The sequence below is a fragment of the Schistocerca gregaria genome, chromosome 11, assembly GCF_023897955.1.
Source record: "Schistocerca gregaria isolate iqSchGreg1 chromosome 11, iqSchGreg1.2, whole genome shotgun sequence".
NCBI lineage: Eukaryota > Metazoa > Arthropoda > Insecta > Orthoptera > Acrididae > Schistocerca > Schistocerca gregaria.
This window is the reverse complement of record NC_064930.1, coordinates 50,695,930-50,710,102: the sequence shown is the minus strand read 5'-3', so window position 1 is coordinate 50,710,102 and position 14,173 is coordinate 50,695,930. Positions and strand designations below refer to the sequence as shown.

The following is a 14,173-nucleotide window of genomic DNA, read 5'->3' as shown; positions in this document are numbered from 1 at the left end:
GTTCTAGCAGATACAGCCTTCTTACATTATACTTCTTCTTATTGCAGTTTGGGTTGTGTATCATGAAAATTGTCAGATCATTGAGACAGGCAATATCTATCTAGGTGAAAAAGATAGATAAAGGGCACCTTCTCGTCCCTCGTTTTACTGAATGATGTCATGTCATTTGATCAATGCTGTCTGTGCCCCCTTTGGTTTCATTGTAGTAGAGATTGAGGTTTGTCTTTTTTTTCTCTGTTGGCTCACCGCTTTGTTATCATTGTGTTCTGTGGAAAGAAGTAGAAGATTCTTAGTAGGCTTCAGTTTGGAGATGTATGACACCAAGGTAACTGGTGTGTTTCCTGTTTTCAGATCTGTGAGTAAGAACTTAGAAAGGAATATAGCTCTTGACCATGTGTCTTCTTTAGCTGTCCTGGTCTGTGTTTTCTGTTATTCTTCAGTGTTCCTACCAAAGTTAATTTGTCATCATTGTAGAGCTCCTCGGCTAGGTCTGTGGATGTATAATAACGATTTGTTGTTATATTTCTTCCACTTCCTGCCAGCGGATTCAGTAAGTGTCTACCAACTGCCTTTGCACTCCGTTCCTCGGCAGGTCATTCATCCTTCCCTGCATAGACCTCCATTTTTAGAACATACCTGGTGTGTGCATCTGATAACATTCTAACCAATATGCCATACTTCCCAGGCTCGTCTTTCATAAAGACTTTAAAGGGACATCCTTCTCGAAATAGGGAGAGCATTTCATCGATTGTTAGATCTGCACTTGGTATGTAGTATTTCACAAACATTTTGTCAATTTTGTTGAAAACTTCATGAAGGGGGCAAAACTTATCCTGCTTTCATCCTTTGGTTCTTGCTTCTTTATCATCAAATCTAATCAGGACAGAAGTTCTCCACATCGAATACAACTCATTGTAGTTATGTAGATATTATTTCCCAGTACTTTCCATCGTAAGTCCTCAAGAGGCACTCTAGTGTCATTATTTGTGCCCATGAATATCAAAATACCAGTGAAGGCATAAATTTCATCTACGGTTGTAAGTTTTAAGTTCTTATTAGGAGTCTCTTAGTTTGTATAGTCCATGATAATCTTCATTGTTTTCGGAGTTATAAGCATTTGGAAAGATTCTGACACACCAGAGGTCAAGCTATCACGAAACCCCCCCCCCCCCCTCCCCCCATGAATCATAGACCTTGTCGTTGGTGGGGAGGCTTGCGTGCCTCAGTGACACAGATAGCCGTACCGTAGGTGCAACCACAACGGAGGGGTATCTGTTGAGAGGCCAGACAAACGTATGGTTTCTGAAGAGGGGCAGCAGCCTTTTCAGTAGTTGCAGGGGCAACAGTCTGGATGATTGACTGATCTGGCCTTGTGACATAAACCAAAACGGTCTTGCTGTGCTGGTACTTCGAACGGCTGAAAGCAAGGGGAAACTACGGCTGTAATTTTTCCCAAGGGTATGCAGCTTTACTGTATGGTTAAACGATGACGGCGTCCTCTTGGGTAAAATATTCCGGAGGTAAAATAGTCCCCCATTTGGATCTCCGGGAGGGGACTACTCAGGAGGACGTTGTTATCAGGAGAAAGAAAACAGGCATTCTACAGATTGGAGCGTGGAATGTCAGATCCCTAAATTGGGCAGGTAGAATAGAAAAATTAAAAAGGGAAATGGATAGGTTAAAGATAGATATAGTGGGAATTAGCAAAGTTCGGTGACAGGAGGAGCAAGACTTATGGTCAGGTGAATACAGGGTTATAAATACAAAATCAAATAGTGGTAATGCAGGAGTAGGTTTAATAATGAATAAAAAAAATAGGAGTTTGGGTAAGTTACTACAAACAACATAGTGAACACATTATTGTGGCCAAGATAGACACGAAGCCCATGCCTACAACAGTAGTACAAGTCTATATGCCAACTAGCTCTGCAGATGACGAAGAAATTGAAGAAAGGTATGATGAAATGAAAGAAATTATTCAGATAGTGAAGGGAGATGAAAATTTAATAGTCATGGGCGACTGGAATTCGGTACTTGGAAAAGGGAGAGAAGGAAACGAAGTAGGTGAATATGGGTTGGGACAAAGAAATGAGAGAGGAAGCCACCTGGTAGAATTTTGCACAAAGCACAACTTAATCATAGCTAACACTTGGTTTAAGAATCATGAAAGAAGGTTGTATACGTGGAAGAACCCTGGAGATACTAAAAGGTATCAGATAGATTATATAATGGTAAGACAGAGATTTAGGAACCAGGTTTTAAGTTGTAAGACATTTCCAGGGGCAGATGTGGACTCTGACCACAATCTATTGGTTATGACCTGTAGATTGAAACTGAAGAAACTGCAAAAATGTGGGAAATTAAGGAGATGGGACCTGGATAAACTGAAAGAACCAGAGGTTGTACAGAGTTTCAGAGAGAGCATAAGGGAACAATTGACAGGAATAGGGGAAAGAAATACAGTAGAAGAAGAATGGGTAGCTGTAAGGGATGAAGTGGTGAAGGCAGCAGAGGATCAAGTGGGTAAAAAGACGAGGAGTAGTAGAAATACTTGGGTGACAGGACATATACTGAATTTAATTGATGAAAGAAGAAAATATAAAAATGGAATAAGTGAAGCAAGCAAAAAGGAATACAAACGACTCAAAAATGAGATCGACAGGAAGTGCAAAATGGCTGAGCAGGCATGGCTAGAGGACAAATGTAAGGATGTAGAGGCTTATCTCACTAGGGGTAAGATATATACTGCCTACAGGAAAATTAAAGATACCTTTGGAGAAAACAGAGCCACTTGTTTGAATATCAAGAGCTCAGATGGAAACCCAGTTCTACGCAAAGAAGGGAAAGCAGGAAGGTGGAAGGAATATGTAGAGGGACTATATAAGGGTAACTCTACCAGCTGGTGAGCAAGATGTATGAGACAGGCGAAATACCCTCAGACTTCAAGAAGAAAATAATAATCCAAATTCCAAAGAAAGCAGGCGTTCACAGATGTGAAAATTACCGAACTATCAGTTTAATTAGTCATGTCTGCAAAATACTAACGCGAATTCTGTACAGACGAATGGAAAAACTGGTAAAAGCCAACCCTGGAGGTAGATCTGTTTGGATTCCGTAGAAATACGGGAACACGTGAGGCAATACTGACCCTACGACTTATCTTAGAAAATAGATTAAGGAAAGGCAAACCTACTTTTCTAGCATTTGTAGACTTAGAGAAAGCTTTTGGCAATGTTGACTGGAATACTCTATTTCAAATTCTGAAGGTGGCGGGGGTAAAATACTGGGAGCAGAAACCAGATGGCAGTTATAAGAGTCGAGGGGCATGAAAGGGAAGCAGTGGCTGGGAAGGGAGTGAGACAGGTTTGTAGCCTCTCCCCGATGTTATTGAATCTGTATATTGAGCAAGCAGTAATGGAAACAAAATAAAAATTTGGAGTAGGTATTAAAATCCATGGAGAAGAAATAAAAACTTTGAGGCTCGCCGATGACATTGTAATTCTGTCAGAGACAGCAGAGGACTTGGACAGTTGAACGGAATGGACAGTGTCTTGAAAGGAGGATATAAGATGAACATCAACAAAAGCAAAACGAGGTGGAATGTAGTCGAATTAAGGTGGGTGATGCTGAGGGAATCAGATTAGGAAATGAGACACTTAAAGGAGTAAAGGAGTTTTGCTATTTGGGGAGCAAAATAATTGATGATGGTCGAAGTAGAGAGGATATAAAATGTAGACTGGCAATGGCAAGGAAAGCTAATCTGAAGAAGAGAAATTTGTTAATATCGAGTCTTGATTTAAGTGTCAGGAAGTCGTTTCTGAAAGTATTTGTACGGAGTGTAGCCATGTATGGAAGTGAAACATGGACGATAAATAGTTTGGACAAGAAGAGAATAGAAGCCTTTGAAATGTGCTGCTGTGGAAGATTAGATGGGTAGATCACGTAACTAATGAGGAAGTATTGAATAGGATTGGGGAGAAGAGGATTTTGTGGCACAACTTGACAAGAAGAAGGGACCGGTTGGTAGGGCATGTGTTGAGACATCAAGGGATCACCAATTTAGTATTGGAGTGCAGCTTGTGGGGTAAAAATCATAGAGGGAGACCAAGAGATGAATACACTAAACAGATTCAGAAGGATGTAGGCTATAGTCCGTACTGGGAGTTGAAGAAGCTTGCACAGGATAGAGTAGCACGTAGAGCTGCATCGAACCAGTCTCAGGACCGAAGACCACAACAACAACAACAACTCTACCTGTGCTCCTAGAACATGTGCCTTTACAAGTATGACACAACATGTGGTTCATGCACGATGGAGCTCCTGCTCATTTCAGTCGAAGTGTTCGTACGCTTCTCAATATCAGATTCGGTGACCAACGGATTGGTAGAGGCGGACCAATTCCGTGGCCTCCATGTTCTCCTGACCTCAACCCTCTTGACTTTCATTTATGGGTGCATTTGAAAGCTCTTGTCTACGCAACACCTGTACCGAATGTAGAGACTCTTCGTGCTCATATTGTGGATGGCTGTGATACAATATGCCATTCTCCAAGGCAGTATCAGCGCATCAGGGATTCCTTGCGACCTAGGGTGGATGTGTGTATTTTCGCTAACGGAAGACATTTTGAACATTTCCTGTAACAAAGTGTTTGAAGTCATGCTGGTACATTCTGTTGCTGTGTGTTTCCATTTCATGATTAATGTGATTTGAAGAGAAGTAATAAAATGAGCTCTAACATGGAAAGTAAGCGTTTCCGGACACATGTCCACATTACACATTTTCTTTCTTTGTGTGTGAGGAATGTTTCCTGAAAGTTTGGCCGTACCTTTTTGTAACACCCTGTATTTTAATGAGAAAAGTTCTCAATGATGTCTAAGGGGGGGGGGGGGGGGAGAGAACTGCCTGCACTTAAATATAATAGGCAGATTTAAATAACTCACAAAAATTATAAAATCATGACAGCACATATTCTAGGTATTTTTCTGTAACTACCTAAATTCATACTTCTTCACTCCAACAAATAGATATATTACGCAAATAAAACAAATACTGCAGGCAATCTTTGCTTTTGGTTGGTTTTTTATGCCAGTGATAAACTTTGTATTTTCACTGTTGTCTGTTCCAAGAGATTGACTTGAATTTCTGTGTGCTAGATTTCCATATAATGCAGGCAGCTTACTTCAATACACTGTTTCTTTCATAAAAGTTGTATTTGTGACTCTTAAAATTCTTTAATTTTTCATTTTAGATCCTTGCAATATTTTTTGTAGTACTCAGTCGAAGAGGGCTAAAAACAAACCACCAGCTAGGCTTACACTACTATTTTTTTAAAGGTCTTAGATCTTTCTCCCATGAACTTGACTTTTGAGACTGTGTCTGTAAGCATTTTGCTGATTAGATTTGCCAATTTATTTTTGATATCAAATTTTTGGAATAGTTAATGTAACGGTTTGTGTATTGTCGTGACTTCTTGAAAATGACGAATGTTTTGCCAATATCTTTAGAGTTCATTAGACTGTGATGCATTATAGATTTGAAATTGATATCTGCTCTGAACCATGGACCTTGCCGTTGGTGGGGAGGCTTGCGTGCCTCAGCGATACAGATGGCCGCACCGTAGGTGCAACCACAACGGAGGGGTATCTGTTGAGAGGCCAGACAAACGTGTGGTTCCTGAAAAGGGGCAGCAGCCTTTTCAGTAGTTGCAGGGGCAACAGTCTGGATGATTGACTGATCTGGCCTTGCAACATTAACCAAAACGGCCTTGCTGTGCTGGTACTGCGAACGGCTGAAAGCAAGGGGAAACTACAGCCGTAATTTTTCCCGAGGACATGCAGCTTTACTGTATGATTAAATGATTATGGCATCCTCTTGGGTAAAATATTCCGGAGGTAAAATAGTCCCCCATTCGGATCTCCGGGCGGGGACTACTCAGGAGGATGTCGTTATCAGGAGAAAGAAAACTGGCGTTCTACGGATCGGAGCGTGGAATGTCAGATCCCTTAATCGTGCAGGTAGGTTAGAAAATTTAAAAAGGGAAATGGATAGGTTAAAGTTAGATATAGTGGGAATTAGTGAAGTTCGGTGGCAGGAGGAACAAGACTTCTGGTCAGGTGACTACAGAGTTATAAACACAAAATCAAATAGGGGTAATGCAGGAGTAGGTTTAATAATGAATAGGAAAATAGGAATGCGGGTAAGCTACTACAAACAGCATAGTGAACGCATTATTGTGGCCAAGATAGATACGAAGCCCACACCTACTACAGTAGTACAAGTTTATATGCCAACTAGCTCTGCAGATGATGAAGAAATTGAAGAAATGTACGATGAAATAAAAGAAATTATTCAGATAGTGAAGGGAGACGAAAATTTAATAGTAATGGGTGACTGGAATTCGAGTGTAGGAAAAGGGAGAGAAGGAAACATAGTAGGTGAATATGGATTGGGGCTAAGGAATGAAAGAGGAAGCCGCCTAGTAGAATTTTGCACAGAGCACAACTTAATCATAGCTAACACTTGGTTTAAGAATCATGAAAGAAGGTTGTATACGTGGAAGAACCCTGGAGATACTAAAAGGTATCAGATAGATTATATAATGGTAAGACAGAGATTTAGGAACCAGGTTTTAAGTTGTAAGACATTTCCAGGGGCAGATGTGGACTCTGACCACAATCTATTGGTTATGACCTGTAGATTGAAACTGAAGAAACTGCAAAAATGTGGGAAATTAAGGAGATGGGACCTGGATAAACTGAAAGAACCAGAGGTTGTACAGAGTTTCAGAGAGAGCATAAGGGAACAATTGACAGGAATAGGGGAAAGAAATACAGTAGAAGAAGAATGGGTAGCTCTGAGGGATGTAGTAGTGAAGGCAGCAGAGGATAAAGTAGGTACAAAGACGAGGGCTGCTAGAAATCCTTGGGTAACAGAAGAAATATTGAATTTAATTGATGAAAGGAGAAAATATAAAAATGCAGTAAATGAAGCAGGCAAAAAGGAATACAAACGTCTCAAAAATGAGATCGACAGGAAGTGCAAAATGGCTAAACAGGGATGGCTAGAGGACAAATGTAAGGATGTAGAAGCTTATCTCACTAGGGGTAAGATAGATACTGCCTACAGGAAAATTAAAGAGACCTTTGGAGAGAAGAGAACCAAGTGTATGAATATCAAGAGCTCAGATGGCAGCCCAGTTCTAAGCAAAGAAGGGAAGGCAGAAAGGTGGAAGGAGTATATAGAAGGTTTATACAAGGGCGATGTACTTGAGGACAATATTATGGAAATGGAAGAGGATGTAGATGAAGACGAAATGGGTGATACGATACTGCGTGAAGAGTTTGACAGAGCACTGAAAGACCTGAGTCGAAACAAGGCCCCCGGAGTAGACAACATTCCATTAGAACTACTGACGGCCTTGGGAGAGCCAGTCATGACAAAACTCTACCAGCTGGTGAGCAAGATGTATGAGACAGGCGAAATACCCTCAGACTTCAAGAAGAATATAATAATTCCAATCCCAAAGAAAGCAGGTGCTGACAGATGTGAAAATTACCGAACTATCAGTTTAATAAGCCACGGCTGCAAAATACTAACGCGAATTCTTTACAGACGAATGGAAAAACTGGTAGATGCAGACCTCGGGGAGGATCAGTTTGGATTCCATCAAAATGTTGAAACACGTGAGGCAATACTGACCTTACGACTTATCTTAGAAGAAAGATTAAGAAAAGGCAAACCTACGTTTCTAGCATTTGTAGACTTAGAGAAAGCTTTTGACAATGTTGACTGGAATACTCTTTTTCAAATTCTAAAGGGGGCAGGGGTAAAATACAGGGAGCGAAAGGCTATTTATAATTTGTACAGAAACCAGATGGCAGTCATAAGAGTCGAGGGGCATGAAAGGGAAGCAGTGGTTGGGAAAGGAGTGAGACAGGGTTGTAGCCTCTCCCCGATGTTATTCAATCTGTATATTGAGCAAGCAGTAAAGGAAACAAAAGAAAAATTTGGAGTAGGTATTAAAATTCATGGAGACGAAGTAAAAACTTTGAGGTTCGCCGATGACATTGTAATTCTGTCAGAGACGGCAAAGGACTTGGAAGAGTAGTTGAACGGAATGGACAGTGTCTTGAAAGGAGGATATAAGATGAACATTAACAAAAGCAAAACGAGGATAATGGAATGTAGTCAAATTAAATCGGGTGATGCTGAGGGAATTAGATTAGGAAATGAGACACTTAAAGTAGTAAAGGAGTTTTGCTATTTAGGAAGTAAAATAACTGATGATGGTCGAAGTAGAGAGGATATAAAATGTAGACTGGCAATGGCAAGGAAAGCGTTTCTCAAGAAGAGAAATTTGTTAACATTGAATATAGATTTATGTATCAGGAAGTCGTTTCTGAAAGTATTTGTTTGGAGTGTAGCCATGTATGGAAGTGAAACATGGACGATAACTAGTTTGGACAAGAAGAGAATAGAAGCTTTCGAAATGTGGTGCTACAGAAGAATGCTGAAGATAAGGTGGATAGATCACGTAACTAATGAGGAGGTATTGAATAGGATTGGGGAGAAGAGAAGTTTGTGGCACAACTTGACTAGAAGAAGGGATCGGTTGGTAGGATATGTTTTGAGGCATCAAGGGATCACAAATTTAGCATTGGAGGGCAGCGTGGAGGGTAAAAATCGTAGAGGGAGACCGAGAGATGAGTACACTAAGCAGATTCAGAAGGATGTAGGTTGCAGTAGGTACTGGGAGATGAAGCAGCTTGCACAGGATAGACTAGCATGGAGAGCTGCATCAAACCAGTCTCAGGACTGAAGACAACAACAACATCTGCTCTGGGCAGTATCTGCCTCTTCCAACAGCCTGTGATATGTGTAATTGTGAATGGAGATATTTTTTCAGTTTTATTCAACAGAATATTCAAAAAATATTTTATAGGCAGCTGATAGGAGAGATATTTCTATGTTGTTATTGACATCTTTATTATAAAAAGGATGTATTAAGTTGGTTTGCTATTCCTTTGGAAACTTTCTATTTTCCATAATTCTTCAAAACATCATTTGCAGATCTTATATAATCTTTGTTTGGGATCATTTTAGAAGTCAGCTGTTATGGAATCTTCCCTCACTCATGTTGTTATTTTTCAGAGTTTTAATTTTTTCTCTGGTTTATTTAATGGTCTGTGGTATACCTTCTCAATAGTCAGTGAAGTCTGAGAATTCTAGTTTATGACTCCAGGCATTTAACTGTTTATCAAAATATTTTGCAAGCACAATAAGCTATGAATTATCAAGTTGCGGATTATCAGGTTTGTGGGTTACATGTGCACAGCTTTAAAGATTTTTGAAAAAAAGAAAAAGAAGCCTGAAGTATTTTCTCTTACTTACGACAACTATTTTCGTTTAGAATACACTGTTGTGCTTGAGGAGTACCCTACATCACTCTTAATGTGCTACATCTGTCACATCCTGGTAAGCCATGGTAATTCATTTCCTCTGTAGCTCCTTCTTCTACTGTTCCAGTGATGTTATTGCATCTTAAAATTAATCTTATCAGCTTGTCTTTTTATGTTTGGATGTGCCTCCACATGGTTCATGTACTCTTCTCTGACCCTCTTCATTTGTAACTCTCTGTTTACAGCTCATCTTCATCATCCTTCTGTAGCACCAACTTTCTAGGGTTCCTAGCAGCTTATCTCTCATTTCTGTATTGTCTGAGTTTCACACCTGTGTGGGGCCACACTGCAAACAAATTCTTTCATGATCAGTTTCCTTATTTCCAGGGTGACGTTCATGCTGGTTCTTTGTCAAATTAAATACAGGTTTTGTCCTGCTGTGTTCTCCCACAGTTTATTTCTCGCTTCTAGCATCCCCTGTTATCCTGCTTCCAAATACGAGCAAAAGATCACCTGTCAGTTCTCACAAGTAGTGTGTAAGTAATGCTGTGGGCTTTTAGATGTAACAGATACACTATCTGATCAAAATATCCAGACATCGCTGCGTAGTATGGAGTGTGGTGTCATGGTGGTTTGATCGATTTTTGTACTTATGTGTGTAGTACGTGCAAGTGCTTATACCATCTCTGCAGGTGTTCTGAATACTCATAATTTCTATAAATAATTTGATCACCTTTTGCAGTAGAAGACCGGACACACTACTGCCGTGCTTATTGTTCTTCTTCACTTGGCAGTTATGCGTGGAGCTGCAAGAGGGGCTGTGCTCCTAATAATGTCACCAAATCAACAAATAATCAGACATCAGATTAACTTACACATTCTTCAGCATCATAAACCATGTTTCACACCAACAACTTTCAGAACACCAGATTAGTATTACAATCGCCCGAGCAGACAGTGTTTTCTTTGTGACAGATTGTCACACTAGGCCCAAATCGACACCATTCTGTGGGTTGAGCTCGTCTCTGGAGTGGCACCTGCACAGAGTAAGCTGTCCGACATTTTAGCAGGTGGAAATGCTTTAATACCTGTTTTGCTCCCCTGACATACGGCTCCCACAGATTACTCCGTCGCTGTGCAGAATTACCCACAGTGTAGGCTGTCTGGTGTTTTTGCCTAACTACCCTTCCGACACACTTTGTCAGCTAAGTTAAACCTTGAGTGTTACATGCTATTTTGTACAAATTTGTGACACTCGATCGCTAGATGCCACGAGAGGCAGAATCGCCAGTATAAAAGAAACAGAGAATATTGTATTGTCAGTAGAGAAGCATTAAAAGCAGAATGGATTGCTCGGGAGCACTCAGTGACTTCGAACGTGGACTAGTCGTCAGATGTCATTGGAGTAACAAATCCATCAGAGACATTGTAACCCTTGTAAATCTTCCCAAGTTGAATGTGGTGAGGTGATTATGAAGCAGAAAAGTGAAGGAACTGGCACAGCTAAACTGAGACCTGGGAGACCTTGTGTACTGACAGAGGATAGTTGTAAAAAACTGCTCAAAATCAACAGAAGGAATTAGTTGTGAGTTTCAAAGTGCTTCCAGCAGTTGAGTAGCACAACAAATGTGAGTATGGAGCTGAAAAGAGTGGATTACAGTGCTCGAGCAGCTCTCCATAAGCCACATATTTTGGTCGAGCAGCTCCTCGAAAGCCATATACGAGGGTGGATTGAAAAGTTCTCAGAATGGAACAGAAAAAAGTACTTATATCACTGAAATTCTTTATATTTTTCAATGTAGTTTCCTTGTAGATTAATGCACTCAGTCCAATGATGTTCCAGTGCTTCGATGCCATCTCGAAAATGAATTTCCTCCAGTCCTGCAAAATAGTTGTCAACTCCAACTATCAATTCTTCGTTTGAAGTGAATCTTCATCCACTGAGAAAAATTTTCAGAGATGGATGTCTGACAGAGCCATATCAGGTGAATAAGGTGGGTGTGGCAACATTTCGTACCTTAGTTTGTGTAATTTTGCCATGGCAATGGCACGTGTGTGTGGCCACACATTGACTCGATGGAAGCTGACTTTCTTCCTTGCTAAACCTGACCTTTTTTTGTGTATATTTTGTTGCAGTTTGTCCGGGAGGTTAGCATAGAATTCTCCAGTAATTGTGTGCCCAGTGAGGAGATAATCTACAAACAGAATCCCCTTCACATCCCAGAACACTGGTGCCATAACCTTTCGCTCTGAATGAATTGTCTTTGCTTTCTTGGGTGGTTGAGAATCAGCATGTTTACACAGCTTTGACTGTCGTTTTGTCTCTGGGGTGTAGTAGTGCACCAGAGTTTCATCTGTGGTCACAAACTGGTGCAAAAAATCTTGTTCGTTTCTCCTAAAACCGGCCAAACGTTGTTTCGATATGTCCGTTATCGTGTGTTTACGATCCGACGTCGAGAGTTGCGGCACACGTCTTGCAGATAATTTTTTCAATTCTGATTCTTCAGTTAAAATGCGATATACCCTTTCAGATGACATCTGGCAAGAGTGAGCAATTCACACACTTTCAATCGGCGATCCTCCATGACCATTTTGTGCACTTTTGCAACGATTTCCGGAGTAGTGACACTTTCGGCCGACTGCTGCGCGGATCGTTCTCCCGACCGAATTTAAATTCGTTTGTCCACTTGGCAACAGTCTGAATAGAAAGGAGTAGAGTCCCCCAGTGTATTCTGAAAATCGGCACAAATGTCCTCCACGTCCGTACCTTTCTTTAAGAAGTGCTTAATCACTCCTCGAATCTCGATTTTTGTCCACCTTCGTAAATCGCTACACGGTAATGACAGCAGAACCACGTCACCGCTGAAGCTCACTTCCAAGATAACGTGGCACATGTTTAGGGCAACAGTCCAATGAATATCACGTGAACAACTCGTCACACTAGTGCTGACTTTTCGTGGTGATTCTGAGAACTTTTCAAACCACTCTCGTATTTCTGTAGTTAATGCCAGGTGACATTTGTGATGGTATAAAGATCAGTGCCACTGGATTGTGGGTGGGTAATTCCAAGTGATGAGTCATGCCGTATTCTGCTGCAGTCTAATGGAAGGGTTTGGGTTTGGGGAATGTTATCTGCCACTGTGTGTAGTTCCAGCTATAAAGTAGGAAGGAGGTGGTTTTACGGCACAGGAGTATTTTTTGTTGTATAGGGTGTTCGTCTCCTTCTTGTGCTTACAAAAGTACTAAATGCAGAAGGATATGAACAGATTTTACATTATTGTGTACACGTACAGTAGAAGAACAGTTTGGAAACGATGACTGATTGTATCTGCATAACAGTGCACCCTGTCATAAAGCAGAATCTGTGAGGCAACGGTTTGTGTGCAACAACTTTCCTGAAATCGACTGCCCCGTCCAGAGACCTCACCTGAACACAGTGGAACATCTTTCGGGTGAATAAGAATGTGGACTCGCTCCCGGTGTCTGACATCACTGTCTTCTCGTGTTGCAGCTCTTGAGAAAGAATGGGATGCCATTCCTCCACAGACATTTGGAGACCTCATCTGAGGTGTACCTGACAGAGTTCGGGCCATCATAAAAGTGAAGGGTACAGACCTCATATTTATGTCCACTAAGAGGCGGCCAGATAGTTTTGCTCAGATAGTGTAGCATATTTTCAAAATAAAATAGCAGTTTCTGGTAATAACACGTTTATTTTCAATTATGCGTGGAGTCTCGGGTTGGCATTAACCTGGATTTGTAGTTGCCTGCTTTATTTCACAATTTTCAGTACAATTTAAATCAGTAATAAGCTATTTTATACTTTCAGATATCAGTGCACAGTGAAGTTAATGTTAAAATAGAAGAAACAGATACCGAAACCTCACCGCCTGTTAACGGAACAAGGGAAAGCAGTTTGAAGGAGACGGAGAGTCACATCCAGGTGGAAGATGACGAAACATTCCCGTTGTTGTACCCGAAGATTGAAGGAATCAAGACGGAGGCTGAAGATGAGCAGCCGTCTCAGTTCTCGAGGTTTGAAGAGGTAAGTAGCTGTAGCTTTCATTCCCCCCCCCCTCGTCACACGATGTGGACACCACCAAATGTTTGTAAACTGTTCAGTTGAGAAGTTGAGAAGTAATTCAAATAGTAGAGGCACTGACTTATCCGAAGGCACATAAACTGGACTTAGAACTTTGCTAACCTGCAGACGAGTTAGAGTACAACACACGTGACCACATATATCTGTCCCCCGAGACTTTACCACCAGCCACCGTGCCTGATGGGAGAAGCAATCTATAGTGTGTGCTCATTAGATTGTTGATTCCATTTAACAGGTGTTGCACTTCTTTCCCACTTTCACTGAAGATGGCAGTGTCATCACCGATTCTTCTCATTGACATTATTTCAGCCTGAATTGTAATCTATTTATTGAACTCTTCTTTTATTTCTGTCATAGCTTCTTCGATGTATAGATTGAATGGTAAGGGTGAAAGACTGCATTCCTGTGCTACACCTTTTTAATCTGAGTACGCAGTTTGTGATCTTACGTTCTTACTGTTCCATTTCAGTTCTTGTACGTCTATGTTACTGAATTGCTAAAATTGTCACCTGGTTCCAGTTGCCCGGTTGCCTGTCCAGTGGCTTCCAGAGTCAACAAAAATTTTATTTTCAGTGTTTCATATAAGGGAAGCCTGGGGAATCAGGATAGTGGCTAAATGGGGACAATTATAGAATTTTCATTCTTTAGTAGAAATGAACTGTACAGGGTGGTC

At 40.9% G+C, this 14,173-nt stretch overlaps 1 protein-coding gene across 5 annotated transcripts in view; it reads left to right on the top strand.

Moving 5' to 3' along the window:
• The window catches only part of LOC126295151 (zinc finger protein 721-like), a 201,094-nt gene that overhangs the window by 95,417 nt on the left and 91,504 nt on the right, over positions 1 to 14,173 (top strand). For 4 of the 5 annotated variants that reach the window (XR_007552392.1, XM_049987439.1, XM_049987441.1 and 1 more), the window contains exon 4: positions 13,228 to 13,443. Coding sequence is in view for 3 of the 5 variants with exons in the window: in XM_049987439.1 (XP_049843396.1) it covers positions 13,228 to 13,443 (216 nt within the window). In the remaining 2 variants the exon portion in view is untranslated. Of the gene's footprint in view, positions 1 to 13,227; positions 13,444 to 14,173 lie in introns of those variants that run through there. The other variant, XM_049987440.1, reaches the window with a different exon arrangement.